General features: G+C 42.3%; 2 protein-coding genes and 1 long non-coding RNA gene across 7 annotated transcripts; all 3 read left to right on the forward strand.

The window, feature by feature from the left end:
• The first annotated feature begins 1217 nt into the window (after positions 1-1217).
• On the forward strand, positions 1218-12982 carry LOC121714136. Its single transcript, XR_006033034.1, has 3 exons — positions 1218-1247; positions 6408-6410; positions 12230-12982. It is a non-coding gene; the product is annotated as an uncharacterized LOC121714136 (long non-coding RNA).
• On the forward strand, positions 10105-12982 carry LOC121714135 (zinc finger protein 135-like). Of its 3 annotated transcripts, none has more exons than XM_042099338.1 (2): positions 10105-10361; positions 11226-12982. In XM_042099338.1, the coding sequence occupies exon 2, from the start codon at positions 11248-11250 to the stop codon at positions 12133-12135; it is 888 nt and encodes a 295-aa protein (XP_041955272.1). In that variant the 5' UTR covers positions 10105-10361; positions 11226-11247; the 3' UTR covers positions 12136-12982. The 3 variants fall into 3 exon arrangements, with proteins under 3 accessions (XP_041955272.1, XP_041955271.1, XP_041955273.1); XM_042099337.1 differs by having other exon boundaries at positions 10106-10322; XM_042099339.1 differs by lacking the exon at positions 10105-10361 and adding an exon at positions 10399-10518.
• A 339-nt stretch (positions 12983-13321) lies between these two features.
• Positions 13322-26074, forward strand: LOC121713502 (protein-serine O-palmitoleoyltransferase porcupine-like). 3 transcript variants are annotated; one of them, XR_006032836.1, is made up of 16 exons: positions 13322-13513; positions 14318-14463; positions 15201-15393; positions 16050-16093; positions 16322-16503; positions 17741-17868; positions 18023-18043; positions 18253-18267; positions 18384-18509; positions 18874-18974; positions 21971-22047; positions 22580-22643; positions 22879-22964; positions 23073-23183; positions 23677-24231; positions 24421-26074. XR_006032836.1 is itself a non-coding variant. In XM_042098143.1 (15 exons), exons 2-15 carry the CDS (start codon positions 14325-14327, stop codon positions 23776-23778), a joined length of 1389 nt encoding a protein of 462 aa, XP_041954077.1. In that variant the 5' UTR covers positions 13322-13513; positions 14318-14324; the 3' UTR covers positions 23779-26074. The 3 variants fall into 3 exon arrangements, 2 of the variants coding, with proteins under 2 accessions (XP_041954077.1, XP_041954078.1); XM_042098143.1 differs by having other exon boundaries at positions 23677-26074; XM_042098144.1 differs by having other exon boundaries at positions 13322-13509; positions 23677-26074.
• The last annotated feature ends 690 nt before the right edge of the window (positions 26075-26764 follow it).

Here is a 26764-nt window from a genome sequence, read left to right on the forward strand (position 1 = left end):
ACTCAGAGATATAGGTAGAGATCCAGTGTACAAATAGCACACTCTGGTGTACAGAAAAACTGCCCTGAGCAGCTAGAGACACACCCATCGCAGAGTCCTATTCAGGAGATGAGCAGGTTCCGAGTCAACCAACACACACACAACATCATACCCAGGGTAAACAGCTTACCGGTAATACTCACAGAGCACAGTATATGAAGGCCATCTGCAAGCTTACGGAGCACTATATGATACAGGTTAAGAAGCTTATCCTGCAACACACAACAAAAACACCATAGAGAGGATGAAAAGCTTGAGGTCAAGCCTACAACGACCACGACATGCAAGATGATCACCTTCGGCTCAAGCCGTGGCATACTGTCGAATAGAAATAGGTTTTTGTGATCAATTAAATGCAGCTTATATTTGGAGGTGACAGAAAGAGGTTATTGATTATTAGTGATTGATTGACCAAAGGGATACAGAAATCACACAACGATATTTATGACTTTGTTAAACAACAGACAATTCCATGAAATCTTACATTTCTATAAAGATTTTACGGGATAGAGTCTATGAGACTGAGTCTAAAATACAACGAAGGAATGATATACAGTCTGAATACTTGAGTTTATGCGATAACAGTATGCTGTTTCTCTCAGAGAACCAAACACACCACGCCCAGTCCTAACCCAAGGAGATGAAAGCAGACTCAGAGTGATGCTTTCATGCATAATAATTACAGCAGCAAGACTAATACAGCACAGCATGGCATTTATTTGGTATGTATAAAAGGCAGTTATAGCTATTTTCTAGTATTAATGAAATGTATCACAGTTATGGCTGTTTTCTTAATGAAATGAAACACAGTTATGGCTGTTTTCTAGTATTAATGAAAGGAAAGGTAGTTATAAAGCAACACACATCAAACACACATTAGAGAAATAAGCATTTCATTCTCTCCTTCTCGTCCCTCTATCTCTCCGTCTCCCTCATCCCTCCTTCTGCCTCTCTGTCCTACCCCTAGAGATGCAGGGGAGGAGGGGGTGGGGGAAGGGGGTAATTAAAAGAGGGATGTGTGTGCTGGGAGATGAAGAGTGGAGAGAAGCAACCATGAGAACACACCAGAGGGGATGCGTGGGGGTGTTTGTGGGGTGGGGGATCACATCCACCATCGCAGCAAACTGGTGGGGTCGTTTAACGAAACATATTTTGGCAGCCGCTCCGCCGCCTAGCTCCAGGGTTGGCTAATACAAAATGTGTTTATTGTCTGCACATAGAGACAGACACACACACACACACACACACACACACACACACACACACACACACACACACACACACACACAAATACACAGTATACTGTATTTCAGAGCCTAGCAATCCCTACAATCCCTACAAGCAACTCCACAAGAGAGGATGAGGATGTATACCCAGCAGACTGACACAAATTCAGGCTTTCCATGGAGACACAGCAGCATGTGAATAAGGGATTCTGTTTCCATTAGAAACCTTTTAGTAAAAGGTACTGGAATACCAACGGCAGAAGAGAGAGGAAATGGAGGGGTAGAATAGAACATAGGAGGAGAGAGGGAGAGAGAGAAGTGGAGAGAATGGGAGAAAGAGAAGTGGAGAGAGTGAGGGAGAGAGAGAAGTGGAGAAAGTAAGGGAAAGATAGAAGTGGAGAGAGTGAGGGAAAGAGAGAAGTGGAGAGAGAGAAGTAGAGAGAGGGAGAGAGAGAGAGGGAGAGAGAAGTGGAGAGATAAGGGAGAGAGAGAGGGGGAGAGAGGGCAGATGGAAGTGTGTCACCATGAGAGAACAGGGGACAGGGAGGAGAGGAGAGAGAGGGGAGGAGTAAGGGAGGAGAGGAAAGAGGGAGGAGAGGGGGCAAGCCACAGTGCCAACTTGTTTCTCCAGGGATGGGAAACAGAGGAAAACAAAATGTCTTTCAGGAGCACACACAGATGCTGGCACACAAACACACACACACACACACACACACACACACACACACACACACACACACACACATGGAGAGAGAGAGGACGGGGCAGACAGAGAAATGTACTCAAAAAATACATGGGGAAAAATAAATGAACACACACACACTCTCTCTCTTTCTCTCTCTCTCTCTCACACACACACACACACACACTAATTCACTCAACTGTTTGGTAATTGTTTTGTCCCTCAGTGTTCCATTGCGTTACCAACTGAATTAAAAAATAACTTGAGCATAATTTAATATAATTTAGCTCCTGTGGCTTTCACTGTTGAATAATTTTATTTGGCTTGTTTTCCTGGGCTTAAGCCTGTCCCGCGAATAACATATGTCCAATAAATGACGGGCATTGTCTACTTGTACAAGCGTGGGAGGAAATACAGCCTTTGTAGCTGAAAAGGGATTTTCTTTTCAAATTGGTGAGCCATAGTCTATTGCACTACACAAAAAACGTTAAAAAAAAGTGGTGTGGTTAGGTAGGTGTGCTATAACAAAAGAATTGGTGTAAAAGTAGCATTGTTTTTCCTTTACTAAATCATATGTCTGGGACAGTCTGAGTGAAGCATGCCGCCATTTTTGTGTTCCCAAGCCTTTCACTATATTAAATGTTATGATATGCTGTTGGCAATGATCATATTTCGATGCATAGTGATGTACAGTTGTGTGTGTGAGAGTGAGTGCATGTGTGCTGAGAAACAGCAGGCTACAAAGATAAAGGTGAGTAGGCCTACTGCCAAGCCAGATTTTTGTGGAATTGAACTCTGGAATTCCTGGAATTGCCGTGTCATGCATGTAGCGTGTTAGCGTGTAATATATTGCAACACCCAGAACGGAAAAGGATCTCACAGGGATTAGGCTTTGTGGGAGCAAAGCTGTGTAGAGTCTGACTAGGGTCAGGGTCGGACCCATGCCTGAGGCAGCCACTGTCCGGCCTAGGCTACATGAGGCTGACTGCGCGTCATATTGAATTGTGTGGATATGAGTGCTGCCTGTCAGGACAATTGAGTATGCGCTTTGACTGCCATACCAGCAACTCTGAATCATGGTTAGTGGTTTGGTCCTCTGCAGACCTCAAAACAAGCAGGTTTGGTCCTCTGCAGTTCCTCTCCCTGTTTCAGGATACCTCAGCAATAATCTCTCTTTTTGCTTAACTTTTTCATTTCGATAGACCAATTTCACAGTGTCCAGGTGTCCGGCCTCATTGATGTTAATGATACCTTAATTGGCAGGGTAAAACGTCTTCCTGTTTCTGTCTTTCCTGTGGACTTTTCTTTTGCTGTCTATGGGACAGTGCTCTTCCACAGGAAGTTGATTTACACATGGGCTAATTGTTAAGCTTAACAGAACAATCTCACATTCAAACACATTCACCCAGAAAAGTTGAAAGTCATTGCATCTATATGAGTCAATATGATTGATACCCTTTTCATACCAGTTTTGAAGAAAGATGGATTTGTTCTTGCTGATGATCTTACAGTTATTCCAAAGAAAGGCACAATGTGGGGAGAAATTGTGCAGGTATCAGATTTTCCAAGATAGCAGTGCTTGTTGGTGAAATTTGGACAACTTAATTGGAAGTTTGGGTATGGAGTAATCACATTGTAGCAGGAAATGTATACCACCAACCATGCTAAAGACATTATGCGGAATAAAGTTCCAAATAGAGAGAGGACTACACAAAAGCCTCTTAATCCAGTTCACTTTAAAGGAATAATTCAGGTCAATAAAGTTCACTGCCTCAAGTCCACCCTCTCCTTTACAGTTAGTGATTATCCCTTTTTTGAGTTTAGCTGTTCTGTTCTTCCAAATGAAATTAAAGAATAGCTTATTTATCTCTTTACAAACAAAATCATTAACAAAAAGACAGAGAGAGGGATAAACACAACGTGATAACCCTTCAGCTTTGGACAGAAAAACTCGTCCAAAAATGGACACATCTCTTATTACAGTTTTTCTCAGTCGCTTTGGTGCTTTTCTCACATCACTATTAACATTTGCACAGAAGTTAGTGCAATTCTCAAAACAATTAGTGCAAACTGCAAAACCTAGTGGATGACCTGCAAAAGCACGTCACTTGCTCAAAATGGATAGTCCATTCCTCAAAAGCAGGTATTCATGTCAATGAAACTGTCAGTGTCATCAAAATGAGAAGTCTTGACACCATCGTTTATGAACAAGATAGTCAAATGGCTTTGTCATGTTTTCATTATGACAGTTCTCTCAGTGTTTTCCAATGCAAAAGGTCAGAACTCGGTGACACTACCTGAACATGCTCAAGACAGCACTATACAGTACTTGTACAGCCATTTGAAAACTACAGTAAAGTTACACATTGCTGTAGTTAGGTGAGTAAGTGAGTACAAGACACTGAATGCATACATTTTTACTGTATGCTCTTTGCAATTCTACAGCACTGTGACAACAATTTTGTATGTAATGACTCAAGCAATGAAATGAAGACTATTAGTTTTATTGGGAACGACTATTCAGCATTCATAAGTATAGTTCATTTTGACTGACATGACATAAGCAAATGATAATGTTAAAAAAACAGCAGAGAATTGTATGAAAGTAACTGATACATGTCCAAAAGTATTTGCAATTTGTTCAGAGGAAGGAGAAATTGCTACTATGATGTGCACAAATGACTAAATGTTGTGGAGGTTGAACTAATAGTTATGATGATCTGAAAAAAGCACCAAAGCGACTGAGAAAAACTGTAACCAACTATTCAGTTTCATTTTAGCCATTTTTAACCTGGAGGAAAATTTAAGATTTTGCCTTTCAATATTGTTATTAATGATATGTATACCCAAATACTTCACTACAGACCACACAGCTATGTTACAGATAGAAGTCTCTGTCATTCTGTGTAAGGGTAGCAAATCACATTTGTTCAAATTAATAGTTAAACCAGAGGCCTTTGAAAAATCTTCCACTAAAGCAATGACTTTAGGAACTTCATCCTTATTTTCAAAAAAATACAATTGAGCCAATTGAGAAATTTTCAACTGTTTACCAAAAATGTCAATCCCTGAGATACTGTTTTCTTCACGTATATGCTTATAGAGAGTAACTCAACAACCATCAATAAAAAAGGAGAAAATGGACACCCCTGTCGCACTCCACGACTGATACTGAATCTTTGTGAAGTGTTATTTCCAAGAATAACTACACTATTTATATTATTATAAAACATTTGTACCACATTAATAAAACTGTCGCTAAAACCAAAAACTCGGAGTGTTTCAAAAAGAAAATTGTGTTCAACGGTATCAAATGCTTTATAAAAATCCAGGAAAAGTATGAGACTATCTATTCCAACTAAGTGAGCATAATCTACTAAATCAAGAATAAGTCTAATGTTGTTACTAATGTGTCGATTTTTCATAAACCCAGTTTGTGTTTAATAAAGTCTAGACCTTGTTTTAATCTGTTTGCATAAGCATCTTATACTCAATAGTAAGAAGGCTGATTGGTCTCCAATTATCAATCATTAAACTATCTTTACCCGGTTTGGGAATAAGTGTTATGATGCCTTGTTTCATAGTGTCTGTCATTTCTTTATCTGAAATACATTTATTAATCAAGGCACAGAGAGGTTTTTCAAGCAAATCCCAGAAATGTACAAAAAACTCTGTGGTGAGTCCATCTATACCTGGCGACTTACCCTTTTTCATTGCCATAACAGCCTTTTTAATTTCACAGGTAGATAGGGTAGAGTCACATAAATCTCTAAACTCACGTCCTATTAAAGGTGCTTTCAACATCCTGATGTGTGAATCCCACAATGACCATTCTGCGTCGTCACTCGAAACGCACAAAGAGCAATAGCGACACCTGATGGGATAAGCATTCTCTTCAAATCACCAGCTTTCTGTGAATCTGAAAGTTACATGTTCCATGTAAATTAAATGTAGGATATATAAAATCTAAAATTTCACATCAGAGTTATCATCATACCAACCACTTGAAAATATTGGAGGAAACTTACTACAAAAGGAACCATTGGCCATGGAAATCTAGGGGCTCTTGTCCTGAGATGCACAAGTTTCTATTGTCTGGGAAGTTTTGTTTTTAGCTTTAGCCCCGAACCTGAAAAGTAGGAGTTTCACACCTTTGCTCTTATCTCTCAGCTGTATGAAACCCTGCGTTGGCATGTAGCTGCCAAGAAGCCATGAGATAACGTGACTGTTGTGGTATTTTAACATTGATCGATATTATTGGCTAGCTTGAAGTGCTGAAGTGCTGTCAAAAATTGCATTCTTTGTCTTGACTTGACATTGTGCATCATTTTACATGTCTCATAAATAGGTGATTGTGCTTCATCAGCATATGATATTAATAAGTAAATTGATACCTCAACGTTTTTGCTGTACATTGTTGGGTTTGATCCAAATGACCATGGGTTTATTGCTAGATAAAGAAGGTCAAATGTCATTATTGCTGTTTCTTCTTGTAATAAAACTTGTGTAAAATGTGGGGATTGAGTGCCAGATAGCTTCATCATTCATGCTGCATGTTGAAGCTATTATTTGATTGTATAGTAGTACTGTAGGCCTGACAGTAATGTTGGATACAGCTGTTGTGTCTGTTTTATAGCTTTTTGCAGTTGTTTTATAGCTTTTTGCATGTTTTTGAGTTGAGCTTTGCATACTCTTTCTTTTCTGTAAGCTTTGCAACATTCTTTTCTGTAAGCTTTGAATGTTGGTTTGTTAATGAGCAAAAAGGGAATGTCCTTATTATGACCGCCGCGCAGCGAAGTGGCGGTCATATAGGTTTAGTCAGATTTTTTTTTTCTTTTATTTCCGGGACACTGAAAGACCGGGGTACACGAAACTTGGTGGGCATGTAGCCCCACATGGATAGCATGGAACCATCGTTTTTCGTTTTGATCTGTAGCCCCCCGAAAGGAGGGTAGGGCAGACACAGTTTTCTGTGAATATCTCGAGAACCGTAGGGTTTAGGAAGACCACCTTTTTTTGTATGTTGATCTTAAGTGGCCATGTCAACCCATTCCGTAACCACTCATTTCATGTATAGCGCCACCTAGTTAAAAACAAAAAAGTAAAAATGAGGTGTTGTAATCGCAGGTATCTGTGACCTAACATGGTCAAAACTGCACGAAATTGGAAGTGTAGGATCATTATGACACCCTCTGAAGGCACGCCAAGTTTCATGGAATTCCGTTAATGCGCGGCCATACAATAAATTAATTTATGTTACTGTACACCAACTGGCCTGTAGGTGGCCGGACACAGTTTTCTGTGAATATCTCGAGAACCATAGGGCCTAGAAGGACCACCTTTTTTTGTATGTTGGTCTTAAGGGGCCATGTCAACCCATCCCATTACCACTTATTTCATGTATAGCGCCACCTAGTTAAAAATTAAAAAGCAAAAAATGAGGTGTTGTAATCACAATATCTCTGGCTGACATGGTCAAAACTGCACAAAATTGAAAGCGTAGGATCATTATGACACCCTCCGAATGCATGCCAAGTTTAGTGGACGTTCATGGGGGGCCATACAATAAATTAATTTATGTGTACATTTAGTGACCGTACACCAACAGAGTTTTCTGTGAATATCTTGAGAACCGTAGGGCCTAGGATGACCAATTTTTTGGGTCAGTTTTCCTCCAGGGGTCATGTTAACCCATTCTATATGTACACATGTGCATAAACAGATATTCACACACACACACACATACATTCACAGTAATCATACGTATGACATATACACACACAGTAGACATATGTACGCATGCATGCACATGCACACACACAGGCACACACACAGGCACACCCACAAGCACGTGCACGCACACACACACACACACACACACAAACATAAACACGTACACATGCACACAATTCAAGAATTTCTCAGAATTATGAACAGGCAAGATGGGGGTGGGGTTGTATAAAATCCCAATGTCCTATTGCAGTGACAGGGACACTGTACTGCAGGAGATGTTTTCCTTTGCATGAATGTTAAATTGAGGTCCTGAATCACCATGGTTGTTAAAGATCCCATGGCACTTATCGCAAAGAGTAGGTGGTTCCCTGATTTGCTTTATTTATGTACACATACATAAAGACACACCCACATGCGCACACACACACACACACACACTACACATGCACACACATACATGCACACACACGACACACACAAACACGCACACAAACACATAAACAAACACACGCACACACACACACACTCACACACAAAAAACACACACAAAACACATATACACAAAAACAACCACACACTCTGCAGACACTCAATTACAAACACACAAAAAAGGAACAAAGTAGGAAATGAACACAATTTGACAAGCGTGACTTATTTTTCTGGAACAAATGTGCTGGACTGGGCGGCAGTCATATTTTGTACCGCTCTGCGGTACATCTAGTTGTACATGATAGTTGTACATGAAAGTGTGGTGGTTACATGAATCACACAGTTTAATTTAATTCACACATTTTTTTTTATTTGTCTTGCAGACTATACACCACCACTGAGGAGCCGTGGATGCCATGGATGAACTTGATGCCCTTGATAAGGAGGTGCTGGCAAGAGAGGAGGCGAAGGAGGAGGCCCTGTGGAGCCTGCACCATGCTGCTGCCATGTTGACCTGTTGATCAGTGGCAAGCCTGATGGAGCCCAACCGCTCTCCTCTGTGTCCAGGCGACTGCCACGGCCCCGCTCCTCAAACCATTACACCTGCGAGGAGTGTGGCGAGATATTCCTCTCCATCATAAGGCTGACCAAGCACCATCAGTTCCACGACCCCGGCCGCCTCTTTCAGTGCCCCATTTGCAGGAAGCGATTCTTTTCCAGCAGTAACCTCAGCAATCACTTGCACGTGCACAGTGGTGTGCGGTTTGCTTGCTTGTGAGTTCTGCAGCCTCACCATGTCCTCAAAACACAACCTCATGCGCCACATGACCATCCACGCGAGAGAGGAGATGTACCGCTGCCAGGAGTGCGGGAAACACAAATAAAACCCCGAGAAGCTCCGGCTGCCCACTGCCACCGTGCTCCCTGCCATCGCTCAGGCTCCCATCACACAAACGCTTGTCACGCTCAAGCACCAGCTCCCTCTAACCAATGACATGCCTTCCTCCTGTAATGTGATGATGAGTATGGAGAGGATACTTGTGGAGAAGAGGGAAAAGAAGTTGAAGAAGAAGAAGTCCTTGATTGATGCCAGCAGAAATATTGCCGCACTCCCGCTTTTCCCACCAGCCAAGAAGGAGCACAAATATGACTCTACTCTGTATCATAATGAGCAGTTGTACAGTACGACTACAGGAGGAGAAAGGCGGCCACTGTGGGCCACAGAAAAGCACATACCATGCAGAGAGTCGCTTATGACATCGAGGTGGTGTTGTAATGTTACTGTGGAACACATCAATCATCAGGAATAAGGTGTAGGCCTATGAAGTTAGCAATGTATTTGAGCATATTGCACACGATAATAGTTGGTTTGATTGTTCTATTTGTTTACTTGTTTGATTGTTCTATTGGTTTGTATTTGTTTACTTGTTTTTGTCTAGTAATTTGTAAGGGGTGACATGACTATTAGACACATTTATGTCTGTTGACACATTTATGCTATTGTGTTTTAAAACATTCTACAACAGTCTACCTCAATTGTGTTTGTATTGTGTTTTGTGTGTGTGTTTGAGATTTTTGATGGAATAGGCTAGATTATAGACTGGAGAGAGAGCGCTAGGGATGCAAAGCAGGTTTTGAAATACCAAGATAGCATCACTCTGCACAATGGAGGAGGGGGAGGGGGGGGGGGCATTGTCTATTTGCATTCACCGTTTCTTATTCACGTAGCTATCACTATATCGCATCTGAGATGTTCTGTAGTGAAAGAATCATGATAACAGAGCCCGTCTCTGATGATAATCAAGGTTGGCAGCGCTCTCTGCTCAGTTACTTGTGGAAGAAAGAGTAGGAGCGACACCTGGCGTAGCGGACTCAGCAGCACTTTTCAAATAATTGCGAACGGGTTAGTTGATAGATTTTTGTAGAGGTCTAGTCACCTTTGGTGACATACATCATCATACATACATTTTATTGCAGGGAGATGTGTAGACATTTGTTAAGTTACAACTGGAATTAGCTCTCTTGCACTTCACGGTGAATCAGTTGACTTCCTGGGCGGGAAGTTTTTGTTCCACAAGGAACCTTGGGCATGGGGAGCAAGGTACAGGGGGGCCCAAGGAGAGGCACAACTTTTCTTAGTCCGGATTGCCGGAAGTTTGTGTTACAGCCCAAAAACCAACCCGGCAAGCATTGATGTATTCACCGACTGAAAAGTAAGAATTGTGTACGCCGTTTGCTTGTATATCTCGGAGGTATGTTTCAATCAGGGTTATTGTTTTTAAGGATGGCATTGATGGTGGTGTATTACGTCACATGCGTGTTCGTAAAAGAAACCGCGCGCTGGACAGTAGCCAAGAATCCACAGGGCTAATGTTACTGTTGTGGTATTAGCGGTTGGCTAACTTGAAGGTGTGTCTGTTCTTTATCATTGATAGCTGATTTTGCCTCCCTGTATGCGTTTGCTGAAACATCTTATGATGTATTACATGCAAACGGAATGACAGTTTGTAAGTAACGTTAGTTGAACCTGCATTATGGACCTTGGTTCAGTATGCACATTGCTAGGATAACTTTGCATGGCTCAAATGCTAGCGTGGGTCAATAAACTAGCTACTAGCCTGCGTGCATCAAGACGGGCTAATTTCAACGTAACGATCTCTGCTTACAAATAATGTACTGTCCTCACTGGTGTGAAATGTTGGGGTTTTATGGTGGTTCGAGGCACGTACTTCTTTTCAGCATTTTCTTCTTTGATTTTTGAACGAAGAGATGAGGCCGTAATTGTTCAACCAACACTGGCTGATCTCTAGTACGAAGGTGCAGAGACGTTTTGATATTTTGTCATAATCATGTAATTCATAAGAGGCTATTAACGTGTTCTATAGATAGGCTGTGTCGTATTACAGTTTGCAACCTGCATCCGTTCCTACTGAACATCTCGTATACACGCATTCTATGCATTAGTGCACAAATGTAGATTTGTGAGCAAATTACATGGAATTTCCTCGTTAAAATTATTACTAAACTTGACGTCATATTGGTTTGGTGATTACTGGTTTGGCTTTATGTTAGTCTTCCAAGCACACATTTCAAATGTGTTCTGGTTTGTCTTGCAGGCTACACCACCACTGGGGAGTTATGGATGCCTTGGATGAACTTGATGCCATTGAAGAGGAGGCGCTGGCCAGTGAGGAGGCGAGAGAGGAGGCCCTGTGGAGCCTGCACCATGCTGCGGCCATGCAGGCGTCTCACCTGAACAGTGGCGAGTCTGACGGAGCCCTACTGTCTTCCTCCGAATCCGGGTCACTGCAGCGGCCGCGTTTCTCTGGCGAGTACACTTGTGACGTGTGCGGTGAGACCTTTTTCTCCATCGTGCAGCTGGCCAAGCACCGGCAGTTCCACGACCGCGACCGTCCCTACGAGTGCTCCATCTGCGGCAAGCGCTTCCTGAGCCGCAGCCACCACCACGAGCACCAGCGGGTGCACACGGGCGAGCGTCCCTTCCCCTGCGAGCGCTGCGACCGCTCCTTCACCACACACCACAACCTCAAGCGGCACATGACCATCCATGAGAAGGAGGAAATGTACCGCTGCCAGGAGTGCGGCGTGCTCTTCTGCCAGGAACACGAGTACAACATGGAGAAGCTCCGGCTGCCCTCCACCCTGCCTTCCATCGCTCCCCATGCGCCACCGTCGCCACCCACCATGACCACGCCCATGCCCGTCATGCTCGAGTCGCATGAGTTCGAGCACACAATCGACGAGGACGAAGCGCCTTCCTCCAGCAATGTGATGACGAGGATTGAGCAGATACTAACAGAGAAGAAGAAAAAGAGGAAGATGAAAAAGAAGCAGTCCTTGATTGATGTCAGCAGAAACATTGCCGCACACCCGCTCTACTCCCCTCCGGAAAAGAAACATAAGTCTGACACGTACTACGACCAGCCAGCCCTCTACAGGAGGAAAGACGACAGAAAACTGCATGCCAGGCAGAGAGTTGCGTATGATATTGAAGTAGTGCTATAATGCAAGTCCTTGGTGCTGTTGAGCTGCAGGGAAGATTAAATCCAACACCAAAAGTTGTGCTTTGTATTTTTTGGATGGCGGCAGAGTCGGTGAGGCGATGATCAGGTCTCTCAGATTCTTTATGATATGATTGACTAATCATCATTTTCTTTTCTCTTTTGTTATGCTATTTCCACTGTATGAAATACAACTGAATATCACTTTAAATTGCTGCTGGTTAATCAGGAATTGTAGGTATAGGTTAGCAATGTATTTGGGCATATTGCACACGAGTGGCTTTCCATTTGAATTTAAATTCCCAGATGAAACTTTGAGCAAGTCAGGCCTACTGTCTGTGTGTGTGCTGTACATCTACACTTTATCATTCCAGGCCAGTGATTTTGTAGTGTTTCCCCCCCGTATAGCCTTTTGTAAAGGCTGTCTTTACCATTACTCGTATGTCAATTCTAAAACTACAAACAGAAATCTACGTTGATGATTTCCTTTGAATTTTGGGCTCTGTGTTATAGACTTCTCTATTGACTTGTGATGGAACATGGGCTTTCCTACAAAACTACCTCAAAAAGTGTGCCTCAAGCTATTAAACGGTCTTCGAATGACATGGTGTGAAATTTCTGTTCTGAAATCAGCCTTTTTTTCTTCTTTTGTCTGAATTGAAGACGCTATTTTACTTTTTTGTATCTTACTCATTATTCATGAATATTATCAACATGACAGACCATTGCCATACTTGTTTGTGAATGCCATTTGTTGCTTGAATGTTATGCATTACACACTTGTTTGGTCATAGCCCATGCATCTGCTATGTGTAGACATCATCTACTAATAAAATTAATTATGAAATGGCTCTAATACTTGATGGTGAGTTTCCTTTAAATGTAGTAATCTATATTCTGCTGACGGTTGACTAAATCTTTGAGTGAAAGATGCAGCCATTGTGACCCCCATAATTTAAGTAATTTAAATTGGTCCTGCTTGGGCAATACTGAATTTCAGTTTGCATAAAGGCAGTGTGTTTCCAGCCTCCGCATAGAATTCACAAGAAAACCCCGCTCGACCCAGCGGTTAATCGATGCCCTCGTTTTTTTCAATGAGCATACGTTTTCATTGGCTTATTCCTTACAAGCGACTAAAGTGATTGGCTTACGTGGTCTCCATTCAGTTGCCCACTGCGTGACGGGCAGTCGCAGTCAGCTGTCGTCGCTGCTGATGGCAACAATAGGAGTCGGCCACATTTTCAGCATCATCTGCATCCTACACATCGCCCATGAAGCGGAGGAGAATCCAAACGCGCACTGATCGGAATTTAGTCTCTCGTTTGAAGTGAAGACACGCCGGCTGCAAAGGATATTTTGCAATAGCCTACACACTTCAGTGAGTGAGTACATTCCGTTGGAGCACAATACGATGACATCCGTGGTGCGGTTGGCATCAGCCGGCAGTGTAGAACAGTCGAGAGCTGGGATGTTGCCGGTCCAGTCAGATCGGATTAATACAATCCAGCAAAGTCGGCTGCATGGCTGGCTAGCTGAAGAATTAGGTTTTGCGTCGTCCGTGGAGAGCAAAACCATTCATTGTTTAAGGAGAAAAATACATTTTATTGGCTTCCAGCTGCATTGCGGATGATTGTATAGCCCAAGTCCCCGAGCTAATTTGAGCTAGTAGAGATGTATAGCCTATCCTTAGTGCTCATGTATAGACATCCTTGTTGCTATGTGGCAAGATTTTATTACTTAGTTTAAATTAAAGCAATTTCTCAAGTAGAGCAGCATTTCCAGTTCCTGTTGCGGCGAGATATGCATGCGTTCTTGACCCGAGTGTGTATACTGTGGGTTGCTTAACCAGTCAAATTCAGTGATTGATATGACCCTTTCATTCTCAAGATGCATCGTAAGATTTATGTCACTATTTTGATTCATAAGAGATATGATTATTATATAGCATATCTATGAGATTCATATGTGATTCCTTATTCACACCATGTAGGGTATATGAGGGCTTGACATATAATTGCAACCATCTCAATTATACTAAAGGGAGAATTCGGGAGAATTCAGAATTTCCCAAATGTTTCCTCAGAGTTCATATTGATGTCAATACAATCATGTGACAGTGATAGCATACAGTATTGTGCACTAATGATTTTAACACAATGCCATTTCCCCTCAAATGTCCCTTGTAGAGTCACGATGCCAGCGGCACCCAGCCACCAGGATTTCTTTGCGGAGCTGCCAGGGGGATGCCTGCTCCCTACGGTCCAGCAGGGCCTGGAGCAGACCTGGAAGCTCCTCCTCATCTGCCTGACCTGCCGCTTCCTCTGGAGGCTCAGTAAGGCATTACCTGACAACACCGACCCAAACATATACAGCATTTCAGCAGTACCTGCAACACCAACCCAAACACACACAGCATTTCAGCAGTACCAGACAACACCAACCCAAACATACACAGCATTTTAGCATTACACTACCTACCTAATAATCTTCACCCACACACAGCATTTCAGCATTAGGGTACCTGACAGACGTAACCCACACATGGCAGTTCAGTCTGACTACATCAACCCACATAATGTTTGGGTTACCTGACTAATTTAACGGTGGTTCAGCATTATCTGACAAACCTAACTCATTTGAACATCATTTGGCATTTGAGTATTCCTTGACTGTCTTAACCCACACAACACAAGGTATTTGAGTGTCACCTAATGATCCAGACCAATACACAGCATTTCAACATTACCTGATGATTTTAACCAGTAAGGCAGGCAGCATTTGAGCATTACCTGACTGACTGCTTTAATATAGACAATTCAAAGAACACTGACAATAGTACAACCAAACAACATTTTCCTTGCTGTGCAGTCTTACCCTACACCAGACATTTAAGCATTAGGCTACCTATAGCACTCGGAAACCTTACCAGACATGTGATTGATTGGTGTTGCTGGTGTTATTATGGATAGGCTACACCACAGTACACTCCCTCTTGTTTTCATTATAAATGTATTGCCTTTAACAGGGTCTGTAATTTACTTTACTGTCTGTCTCTTTCCATGTGGACAGGGCTTCCCACCTACATGAAACACCTGAGCACCGTGGGCGGCGGGTTCTACGTTCTTTACCTGTTCTTCGAACTGCACATGGTGTGGGTGGTTCTGCTTAGTCTGCTGTGCTACCTCATCCTCTTTCTCTGCCGCCACTCCACCATCCGTGGAACGTTCCTCTGCATCACTGTCCTCATCTACCTGCTGTTAGGGTAAGCTATAGGAGACCGGACCACAGATCTATGCCCTGGTCCATGTACATATCATCTCTATAGCGTGTTAAAAATATGCTGAATTAGATGTTAAATTCATTCGAATTGATCCACTCTGCTTACCTAGCTTCTAAAGTAATGGAATGAAAAGGCAGACATACTCCTTTGCTGACCAAAAAGGCCCTTTGTGCTGCTAACTTGTGGAGAGTATTGTTAAACCTAATGGCAAATAACACTTCAGGGGATAAATCAGAGGGATTCTTCCTAAGGTCCTTTAAACTCTAATTTGTTCGGCCTAATACCTGCCACACAGTAATGCCATTAATAGTGTGCTATTTAGCCATCTCAATGAAAAGTATGTATTGCGTAGTAGTATGTACAGTATTGTACTAGAATTGACAGATGCAGTGCTAAATCCCAACTAAGGCCTCCTCTGCACTGTAGCTTAAATATTTACATACTTTATTGTGTAGCTGTAGCTCTGTAGCTTAAATGTTATTATATTGCAGTAAGTCGCTCTGGATAAAAGTGTCCAAATGAATTAATGTAGATGTATATTGTATTAAAGAGTAACTGTACTTCTAAATTTGACTGTTCATTTTTTAATTGAATGTTTTGTTTTGTTTGTTTTTGTTATTTTGTTTGTTTTGTTTCAGTGAGGCACATATGATGGACACCACCACCTGGCATAAAATGAGAGGTCAGTCACCTTGGAGTCAGTGTCTGATTCGCTGTTCTCCTTTTAAATTCATATAAAAGCGTAGTTCAATAAATGACATCATAGGATATCATATCCAGTCAATTCTGCTGAAGAAGCCCCAAAATACTCTTATCTGCTGGTTTGCACATTTCTTTGTCTCCTGTAACTCATACTCTGTTATGTTTCATGTCTCTGTTTTCATATCTCTGTTTTGGAAAATCCATTCAGTGTCCCAGATGGTGGTGGCCATGAAGGCCATCTCATTGGCTTTTGACCTGGACAGGGGGGTAGTGGAAAGTGTCCCCTCTCCAGTGGAGTTCATGGGCTACATCTACTTTGTGGGCACAGTCATCTTCGGACCCTGGATCAGCTACAATAGCTACAAAGAGGCGGTTGAAAGCCGCCAGCTGGTAAGTCCACCTACAAACTTAAAACAAAGACTAGGGTAGAAGATATAGAAATGTCTCAAGATCAACGTAACACTGTCCCTATTGCATAGCCTGTTTTATAACAATGCTGTCAGTGAGTAGATGGAAACACAGAAATGATCGTAGTTTAGCAGCACTTGTATATGTAGCTAAAGTTACAGAATCTCAAGTCTAATCTTTGATCTTGTGTTCATCTTCTGAAATACCGGTAATTTGCATTGTGTTGAGTTAGCCATCAATAGGCTATAAGCACTATAATTTGGCATATCCAAAGTGTGTCAGATTGCACTATCCAAAGTGCAGTGCAATTATAAACCATGGTGTAGTCTGAATCAATTGGTATCATTTAGTAAAATGTTTCGAGTATTCTCATGTGCGCCTGTCTGGTCATCATAGATTGATAGATATTCATTGATTGATCGGAAATTCATCTTGCACCTTACAGCTCGTCAGATAGACAGACAACATACAACAGACAACAACAGGACCACTAAACCGTCCCATAACCCCACACAAAAACAATACACAACACCACGTATCTCTACATTATAAAATAGTACCAGTATCATTAGTACCAGTATCAATAGTAAAGTGCAATATCATCAGTGGCACTTTAATATAATACCAGAGTGCAGTATTATCACAGAGAGAGGATCACATTATTTTCCCTTCCCAACTTATTCAACAGTGTAATACTGGTAGGGATGAATGATCTGCGAGCCCGGTTGGTTTGGAAGGACAGCACCCTATTGACCCCTTCACGGTCCACATCACAGCACATGCTTATCGGGGTCAGAAAGCTTTACATCCCATTGAATTGTATGTGTGGGAATTGACTGAAACATCAAGAAAACATCAAGAAAAATGGCTACTTGTTCTACTTTTTCACACTGGGCTTGTCAACCAGATCTCTGGCCACTTGCTAACGCCGTCTACCCATTCTGTTATCAACTCAGGATCAGGTAGACAATCGCCATTGCCTAAGACTAATTTATCAAAGTACAGTTCGCAGTCCTGGGGTGATAATGACATGTGCATACCTTGACAGCTCAGCATGCCGGTCTATTAGCTGCACCGTTATTCTAACCCCATGCTGTGCGCGCACCCAACCTAGCCTCTGGATGTTTACAAACATTGAAGGGGTCTATACCTTCTAACTGATGATCATGTTGTTTTGGCTCTCTAAATGTATGCTGACGTGGTCTCTCCTTCCCTACAGAGTTTCAGGTGGCTCCTGAAGGCCTTCACCAGCTGGGCCAAGAGTCTGTTCTGCCTGCTCGTCTCCAACTGTGTAGCTCCCTACCTCTTCCCCTACTTCATTCCCATCTACACCGACAGACTGCTCCGGTAAGCAGTGGCGTGCTTGCTTTGCTTTGTGTAGCTTGCTTTTGGTGAGTGTGTAATTCCCATCGTGTATGGTCATCAAATGATGTAAGATGATGATGATTAAATCCACTCTGCTTTTCTTCTCTGCCGGCTCTATTTGGTCATCGCTCCAAAGCAAGAAGAGACGAAAGAACAGGTAACTACCACCTAATTAAATACTTCACATTTAATTTCATACATTTTCAACATTGACACTCTTATTCACAATGTCCTTTGTCTATGGAGTTATGGAATGGTGTATTAAATTTGCATACAATAAATGTGCATGGAGTGAGGGTATGTATGTGTATTTATTATGCATCAGAGTTTAATTATTAATTTTTCTTTCGCCTCATCGCTTCGCAGAGGGACTCTTGCAAGGTAAGCTTTTCTCGATCCAAGAGGGAAAAGTGTGCACCTAAGCACAGCTGCCCAGAGCTGCTTGTTTCAGCTTGTTTTTCATCTCCTAAACCCACACTCTCTTTCATCCTCTGTAGGTGGCTGCTGGGGTATGAGAATACCCTCTCCTTCCATTTCAGCAACTTCTTTGTGAGTTACCTCAGTGAAACCACCACCACTTTGGCGGGCTCTGGCTTCACAGAAGAGAAGGAGAACCTTAAGTGGTCAGTGTTGCCGCTTCTTTACCCACAATATGAATTTGATAGATTGCTGCATTGTTATTGTAACAGAGAGGCTACGCCAGGTCCGCAACTGAAGCGCTCCATTCGCATAGCGTAAACATAGTTTTAGAAGACTGGTCTAATTGTTTGGAATGTATGTGCTGCTATCTCATCTGGTGTAGCCAGTTCCATTGATTAAAGTGGAAGCTAATTGTTGCAGCAGACACTACGCGAACGGAATGCTTCAGTTACGTGGCCCGGTGTGGTCTCCCTGTAAGTCTACAGATATTTTTGGTTTAGACAGCAAAAACGACACGCTTCACCTTTGACCTATATTAACCTCCACCAATGGTTTGTTGTCCTCCAGGGACTTGACAGTGGCAAAACCTCTAAACGTGGAGTTTCCCAGGTCCATGGTGGAAGTGGTGACCTCTTGGAACCAGCCCATGTCTCAATGGCTGAATACATGTGAGTGTTGGTGATGACTCTGCTTGCTCTCCACACAGACCAAACCAAGCTCTCAGTCTCCAGTCTCTCTGGCCTACAGTAGTCTCTGGGAATAGTTTCCTTATTAGCAGCTTCCCCATTACAGCAAGAACTCGTCCAATAAGCCCATTTCACAGTGTCCAGGAGTCCAGCTTTGTTGATGTTAATGATACCTTAATTGGCAGGGTAAAACGTCTTTCTGTTTTTGTCTTCCCTGTGGACTATGCTGGGGTGCGTTTCCCAAAACCATAGTTGCTAACCTAGTTTTGGGAAACGCGCCCCTGTTCCAGAGGAGGTTGGTTTACAGTACATAGTGGCGACATCTTGTCAAATGGGCTAAATGCTGGCTCCTTTTTGCTCACCGTCTCAGTGTGTTTATAGGAACAGTCAAGCATTTACACAGTAATTGTGTGAGTTGGGTATTTGTTTTAAGTGTCTTGTTTTAACGCAGGGGTCTCAAACTCAAATGAGCTGGGGGCCAATTCTGCCAACGTCATCTGATTGGAGGGCTGGCCATTTCTGAAAATGCAATGTTCTTTTTTTCAAATACCACACAAAACTGCAAACAGAAAGTGCAAGTGTTTTTATCTAGTTTTAGACACCTGTGCTAGCAACCTTAGCTTATAAATAAAATAATGATAAAATAAATATTAATACAAATTATAAAATAAATGAAAAACATAAAAACAGGTATGTGTGTGTGTTTCACACCAAATAAAAATATTTCCTCTCATAACTTTTTTAAACCTGGCAAACTAGGCATCAGGGTTAAGAAAGCAACACCATTGGATTTTTATATCAAAATTTCAAAAGGCCATGGCTTGAAAGTGGTCAGACTGTAAATGTAAAAATCCTACTGTAAATGTAAAAATCTTTGAGTAAAACAAAAGTTTATGAAGGGGGTAAATCTACCCATCTAATTTGTCACTGGATGGCAAGCACCTCAAATTATGCACCTTTCAGTAAATACTGGATGAACATATTTAAGCAGGTTTACTTTCCTTTTTTCATATTACCCACATAACAAATTAACAGGAAAACACCTAAGATGTATACCAACACCTGATGTTGTGGTTTAGTAATAGATTACTACAATATAGGCCTACAATAAAGTATTCTGGTCAAACAGTTCCTATCGCGGGTAATCTGCAGTACCCAGAAGTTCGCATCATATTGCGGGTGACTGTAGTTCTTTAGAGCCCTATTTGTACTAGCCCTGCTGTCTGTACCACATCCATTACGGACACTATCATCACGATTACCACTGCAACCTCCAAGCTATGTTGGGCAGAGGTTCGAAACAAGCATGGTATGCTTAGTGGAAACCGTTGTATACACGCACCTCCATTCACAGACACACCGTGACTATCACTGTCATAGACGATCGATCATAATCTCCAAAAGGATATTCTCCTTCAGAATTAGAATAGGTGAATAACATAGCTTACCTAAGACTTCATCACACGTGAACGTTTTCAACATTTGGTGTAGGCCTATTTCTGCTTAATTTCTGCTTCAATTTCTGCAACACTATGGCCTGCATCGCTTCCGCGTCATTACAAATGCACGTCTTTGTGTTTCTCGCGTGTAATACAAGTATTTCTTGAAAACTTTGCGCAGCGATTTTGGGTTTGAATCAAGCTCTGGATGTCTTGCACATAGTGGAGCAGAGTAGGCCTACAAATGAGATTTGTCACTGTACCTGGATCTATCGTCTATTTTAATCAGTATCGTTGTTTGTCGCAATTAATAGCCTCAAGGGCCGGATTACATTATTATTTTGTCGCGGGCGGGAATTGGGCAGGACGCGGGCCGGGTGTTTGAGACCCCTGTTTTAACGTGTCTTGATGGGTCTCCAGTGGATGTTCTACTTTTCCTACATCTGAATTGTTAGGGCTGTGCCTGTGTCCTTAGTTTGACCCCAAAATGCCTGCCTCTCTGCTCAAGTTCTTTACCTTATAGCTCTATCCAGTACTATCTAACTTGGAACATCCAGGTTCACTTACAGTACCTTACCTGTACCTTGTCGCTTCGCTTCTCAACCCGTACCCTCCTTTTGTGGCAGACTTGCTTTGTGCTCCCTATGATGTAAATGAATGTTCAATAATGCTAGTGTTGTGCAGGGATTGTTCTTCATGAATTATTTAATATCATACTATTCCAGTGTGCACATTTACTGTAAGATTCTCTCATCTTTGATGACAGTACAGAAGTATAGCAATATCTTACTGAGCTTTACTGTCTGTTAAATTATTTGCCTTGAACCAAAGTCCTTTTAGGCAAGTCCCTCCACTCGGCGGCCATATACCAACGTTTTATGGGCACTCATCGGGCACAGTCTTTGGGTCGAACTGCGCGTGCGCAAGGCTTCACGACACCAATCTTGCTCCAGCGGCGAGATCACAACACATGATTGGCACGATGTCTTCACAACACACCATATGATTGGCTCAATGTATTCACATCACACCACATGATTGGCTCAATGTATTTACATGTCGACGTTTTGCCGAGGAAGGGGTGGGATATGTGTAGACAATGGCCATATTGGCGTGACAAACTAGCCCCATGCATTTCTATGGAGTATTTTTTGAGTTCTGTGTCTCCACATTAGAAAGTCTCTGCTTGAACCCAGTCGGCCATGCCCTATATGGAAGCAGTTGATATCCTCGGGCGAAGAGCAGTAAATACATTTTCAACACTAAATGCCGCCCAATTAAGTGATCGCTCATTTGGAAAAAGATTAGTAGACAGTGTGTAGGCTTGGCTGTCAAATTGTGAACCAGGGCAATCTGTATTTAGACACTGTTTCTCCTACACATCTTATTGGTTTCCATATCCGATCAGTTATGGGGTCAGAACAGCGCAGACAACATGTTTGACTTAATATGTAGTTTGCCGTGTGATCTAGAGCAGTTTCATGTGACTTACTCATCTTACTCGTCTGTATTTCCTATGTCTCTCTGTCTCCCACACAGATGTTTTTAAAAGTGCTCTCAAATTCGGCAGTTTCACTGCCATCCTTACAACCTACACAGCCAGTGCACTGCTTCACGTAAGTACAGTCTGTGTTTCCATTACCACAACTTAAATGTCCAATACTTAGGCATAAGGTCATCCTGCACATTTGTTCTTGATGCACTTTGGCATGTTAATAATTTATATAAAACAGATGGCAATGGCCTTCAGGGACAATTAGCTGAGATGGACTTCAACCTGCAGCGCATCCCTTAATAAAGGCACATCTGCGAGGCCTATACTGCTTCAGCAAAATAGCCCTCTTAGAGTCGTCTAAGAGACCTTGAGGCAAAAGGTTATCTATGCAACGAAATCCAAGTTTGCCTGACCTTGTGATTTGTATTAGTATAGGTGAAATCACAGTGGTTTCCTCTGACTGGATCCCTAAGGAACTAACCTTACAAAGTGAAACACATGCATAATATCAGTTCCTTTATTTGCTGCTGGTCCGTAGCTTTGTCAGTGCACACAGCCAGCCTGTGCCCTATCATTTCAGCTCCAGCTTGAGCGTGCTGGCATTAGCTCTCTTTGTACAATCTCTCAGTCTTTGTTTCCTATCTCTCTGACAGGGCCTGAGCTTCCATCTAGGGGCCGCTCTCTTATCTCTGGGCTTCATCACGTATGTGGAGCATGGTAAGACCCCGCTGCCTGGATAATTCGCAGTGGATGCTTTTTAAACGAGAACATAGAGTAGTGTATTCTTCACACGGTGCAGTGCAGCAGCAGCACCAGGCTGGAATGATTCATTGTTTTCTATTTTAGACCACAGGGCTTTTTGTCCTATTTTATGCTGAATTCATGCAGTGTTTTTGGCCACAGTGTGTTCCTTTCATAGGCATACTGCTAATGTGTTGCATTGCATTTCCAGTGTTAAGGAAAAGACTAGCCACTATCTTAAATGCGTGCATCTTGTCCAGGCGATGTCAGCCAGATTGCAGTCACGCACACAAAAAGGTGATGTATCTTTACAGCCTTAATAACAATATAGTGTATTTTTTAGTGTTACGGTTCTCCACTCCTTCTGGATAAAATGCTAATTCCCCTTCTCCAATTGCTCTTCAGGCTTTGTGGGTGTACCTCATAAACCTGGTCTTCAGTGGACTGGCCCTCTTGCATCTGGTTTATCTGGGCTCTGTGTTTGACTCAAACTCAGATGACATGGAGGAGAACGAGGTAAGAAAACAACAATTGTAACACATTTGTACAATCTTTCAAACAGCCCATGACATTCGGCCACAAGGAAAGTTTTTGCTAGACCAGGCAATAGGCCCTAGGCCAGGTTTGAACAAAAGCTAAGAGAGAGAAAAAAATATCTAGTCAGAAAGAGAATAAAGCAGTATGGCTTTTTTTCTCCACCCACACACAAGCTTTTTGATTGAACTTTTGGGGCTAGGGATCAGTGTCACCAATGGCAGCGTTCTTCTAGTGATTAATTATTGGAATTGGAAATGTATTTATTTAAAACAGGGACAATGCACAAATAAGCATTAATCTTGTGATACAAGAGAATATGTGTTTGGCCAGATTATAGCAACAATTGCTAATTTCCACCTGTAGTCCCTAAATGAATAAATGTGATAAATGCAATGTAATGTTCACTTTTTTACCGTCATTGGTCTGCACCTGACAGCTCCCCCTGACCATGTTGCTTGGTTGTCTCTTCCAGGACAGCATAGCCAATCACACCATCAGAAAGTGGACAGAGCTGAGCTGGTCGAGTCACTGGGTCACCTTCGGTAGCTGGGTGCTCTACCGTATGATCCTCTAACAGTTTAGAGACGGGGGAGGACAGAGGAAGAACAATATCATTCTGGACATGAGAACAGGAGAACCGACGAGAAGACAAGAGCAGAAAAGAGAAGAGAAGAGAGAGAGAGGAAATGGAAAGCAATAAATCACATCAGGGCGAAACGCCTACTTCAATCCAATCCTGTCTCAGTGAGGCAGCCCTATATAGGACACTGAACTCTGTGACTGCACTGTGAGATACTTCTGGACTATATAACACACAAACAGAGCAAATAGAGACCCCCACCTCACCCACCCACACACACACACACACACACACATACATACATCCTGTCAACAACTACTGATGCACTCTGTTGCTGCTCAAACACTCCTGGCCCTTATTCCTATTGCACATGTCTGAACCAGGAAGATTTGCACCGCCTCTGAAAACCTGGATCAACAGCACAGCAGACTCCAGTTATCGCCGAGCGTGGGTTACTTTTATATTATTCTCATTTTCTGTATGCTCATTTATATTATTCTCATTCGTTACCTGTATTTACTGTGCTTGTTACAAGAAGAATACTGGTCATCTAGTTTACAGTGAGCACAAACAGAATTGGGGGGAAGATGACGTATTTCACGTGAAGAATAACTGTACTTTTAATTCTTTGAATAGGAGGAAAACCAGCATTCCCTGTGATAAGTGACAAGTGGTTTCAGTTTATGCTTTCTCAGCTAGACTTGGCACAGCCACACCCATCTGTCTGTGAGAGGTGTTTGTTTTCCTGTGGAAAGTACTAGCTTGCCTGAGAGCTCCCACGTGTGCAGGTTTCCAACTGCGAACAAGTGATGCTGATGACCCAGATAACCGTTTAGTCGAGAGCTGACCTGGACCCAACCTGGCTGGGCCAATGCAGAACTGGGCTACAAGTGGCCCCTGGCCAGTGCTCCTGTGTGAGAAAACTAAACTAGACTGGCAGTGAGGGATATCTTTAGACTAATGCGTTCCAGTGGTTAGTCAATAGAGTGAGGCTGCATTGGAGGCCAGCTGTGTGCAGTGTTGCTTTCGAGAGAGGCTGAGTTGTCTTTCCTTGCCTTAGGCATACACACACAGCACCAGGCCATTCCATTCAGCCATGCCAAAGACGCTATAAATAGAAGCCTCGTCAAGTTTAGGGCCATTTTAGCTGGATGACACAGGTAGCTCAGAGCCCTAGCTTGCACACATTAGTGTTGTAGCCAGTGGACTGAGTTTACCAGCTCATCCACCAAGCATTGCATGTGTTCAGAGACATCTACTAGTTGATTATTAAAACATATCACACTCTGCGACTAGCAATCAAATCACTCTCAGCATGGTAGCAAGCGGTCAGTGAACACACATGGCAGAACATGGTCTGGTGGTGTGTCAGTGTGAACTGAGACTGAACTGAACTGAGACTTTGCTCAGAACTATCCTATCCCTTGAGTACGTTGCTGTGTACAGTTTGCAGTTTGCAGTGCATAGTTTTCATTTAGTTACAGTCGTTTTGCAATCACATTTGTTTTCCAGAAAAGTAGCATTAGTGCTTCAGCCCGTGCATCCTGTAGCACACTTACTCTTAGAGCTCCCTCCCTGCACTGAGTGTTTCCCGTACGTCCTGGTTCCAAGTATTCTGATTAAAGTCAATGCGTTATAATTATATTCAGTGTAAATATGCTTTGATTAGATAGATTATGTTTGTTCAGTATCAGTGCCATTCTTGGGCTGCGTTTCCCAAAAGCATCATTGAACAACTGTCACAGATGGTAGATCATTTTGTGTACACTCTCTGGAAGAGTGTCACTGTTGAGGTAGACACATACATACAGGAAGAACAGGGGAGGATGGGCTACGTGCACGGCAGATTGGATGACGTGATACAAATGGAGCGGAAGAGGCAGGATTGAACAGCCAGTGCTGCAGAAGACGGATTTACCCATCATCGGCCCTAGATCTGTTCAGGAGTCACTGTTCTTCTCCTGACCCTCTAAACTTTCAACAAGGGCGTTCCTTCGGTTGCTATATTTGCCTCTGCCTATATTCATGTTATCCTTTGTTAGTTCAACTTTAATGACTTGTTTTTGAAAACATGTTTTGATTTGCATCTCGACTGGGGTACAACTTTGTAATGATTTGATTAATAGAACAGCTAGTTTACACTGAAAATGGAAACTTGAATATGTTGTTTGAACAATGTACTGTATGTGCCAACTGGAATAATCAAGTCATTGAGTTGATACCCTACAATAAATGTACATTGTTGGTCTTTATAACTTATCCTATTTTGTACTTTTGTTACTTTCTGACCTAATTTCATATTCGTCTTTTCTTTAGTTTTCGCAACACATTATCCTTTAGTTTCACTTTTACTCTGTACTGTATGTATGTGAGTGTGCGTGTGAGAAAATGAAATATATGAAAATGTGTGATGCTTTTATTAAATTTTTAACCAGAAGAAACTGTACTTCTGAGACTCATTTGTTATGTTTGAGTATTTCTACATTTCTGTCGGGCATCAGAGAGGTGAACCTGAGACTGAGTTTCATAAAAACCTAATATGAATATTGTGAAGGAAATGTGAGTATATGTTTTCATATATGTGAGTGATTGATATTTTTACAATGTACTGTAAATTGTTAAAACATAACATAACACACTCTTTGATTAATCCTTCATGACCGAGTTGTATCCAATATATTATTGTCTTTATTCATTTATCTATTTTGTTTATTTACAAGATAGGTAAGGACCATAAGATAGTCACTGAAAAGGGGCGGAGTCAGTTATAAAGGGGTGGGGCTGGAAGAGGGTTGTGAGCAAAATCTCATGTCATTGGCTCATCAAAGAAGCTCCTCAGCAGCATGTCATAATCCTGAGTAGCCAATAGGTGAAGACAGCAGGAGGGGGAAGATGGAAGACGTTTGGATCTGGCAGACACTGAGGTAGACACTGACCGGAGGCTTCAGGTCATCTCCATGATGACAAGACGAGATGAGCC

Source organism: Alosa sapidissima, chromosome 7, assembly GCF_018492685.1.
Source record: "Alosa sapidissima isolate fAloSap1 chromosome 7, fAloSap1.pri, whole genome shotgun sequence".
NCBI classification, from domain to species: domain Eukaryota; kingdom Metazoa; phylum Chordata; class Actinopteri; order Clupeiformes; family Clupeidae; genus Alosa; species Alosa sapidissima.

Bases quoted from the DNA above. Each gene is read 5' to 3' on its own strand.
- LOC121713502 (XM_042098143.1), top strand. From the start codon at position 14,325: ATGCCAGCGGCACCCAGCCACCAGGATTTCTTTGCGGAGCTGCCAGGG. The intron at 14,464-15,200 runs GTAAGGCATTAC...CCATGTGGACAG, and splicing joins CCGCTTCCTCTGGAGGCTCA to GGCTTCCCACCTACATGAAA. The intron at 16,094-16,321 runs GTCAGTCACCTT...AAATCCATTCAG, and splicing joins CACCTGGCATAAAATGAGAG to TGTCCCAGATGGTGGTGGCC.
- LOC121714135 (XM_042099337.1), top strand. From the start codon at position 10,303: ATGTATTCACCGACTGAAAA. The intron at 10,323-11,225 runs GTAAGAATTGTG...TTTGTCTTGCAG, and splicing joins ATGTATTCACCGACTGAAAA to GCTACACCACCACTGGGGAG.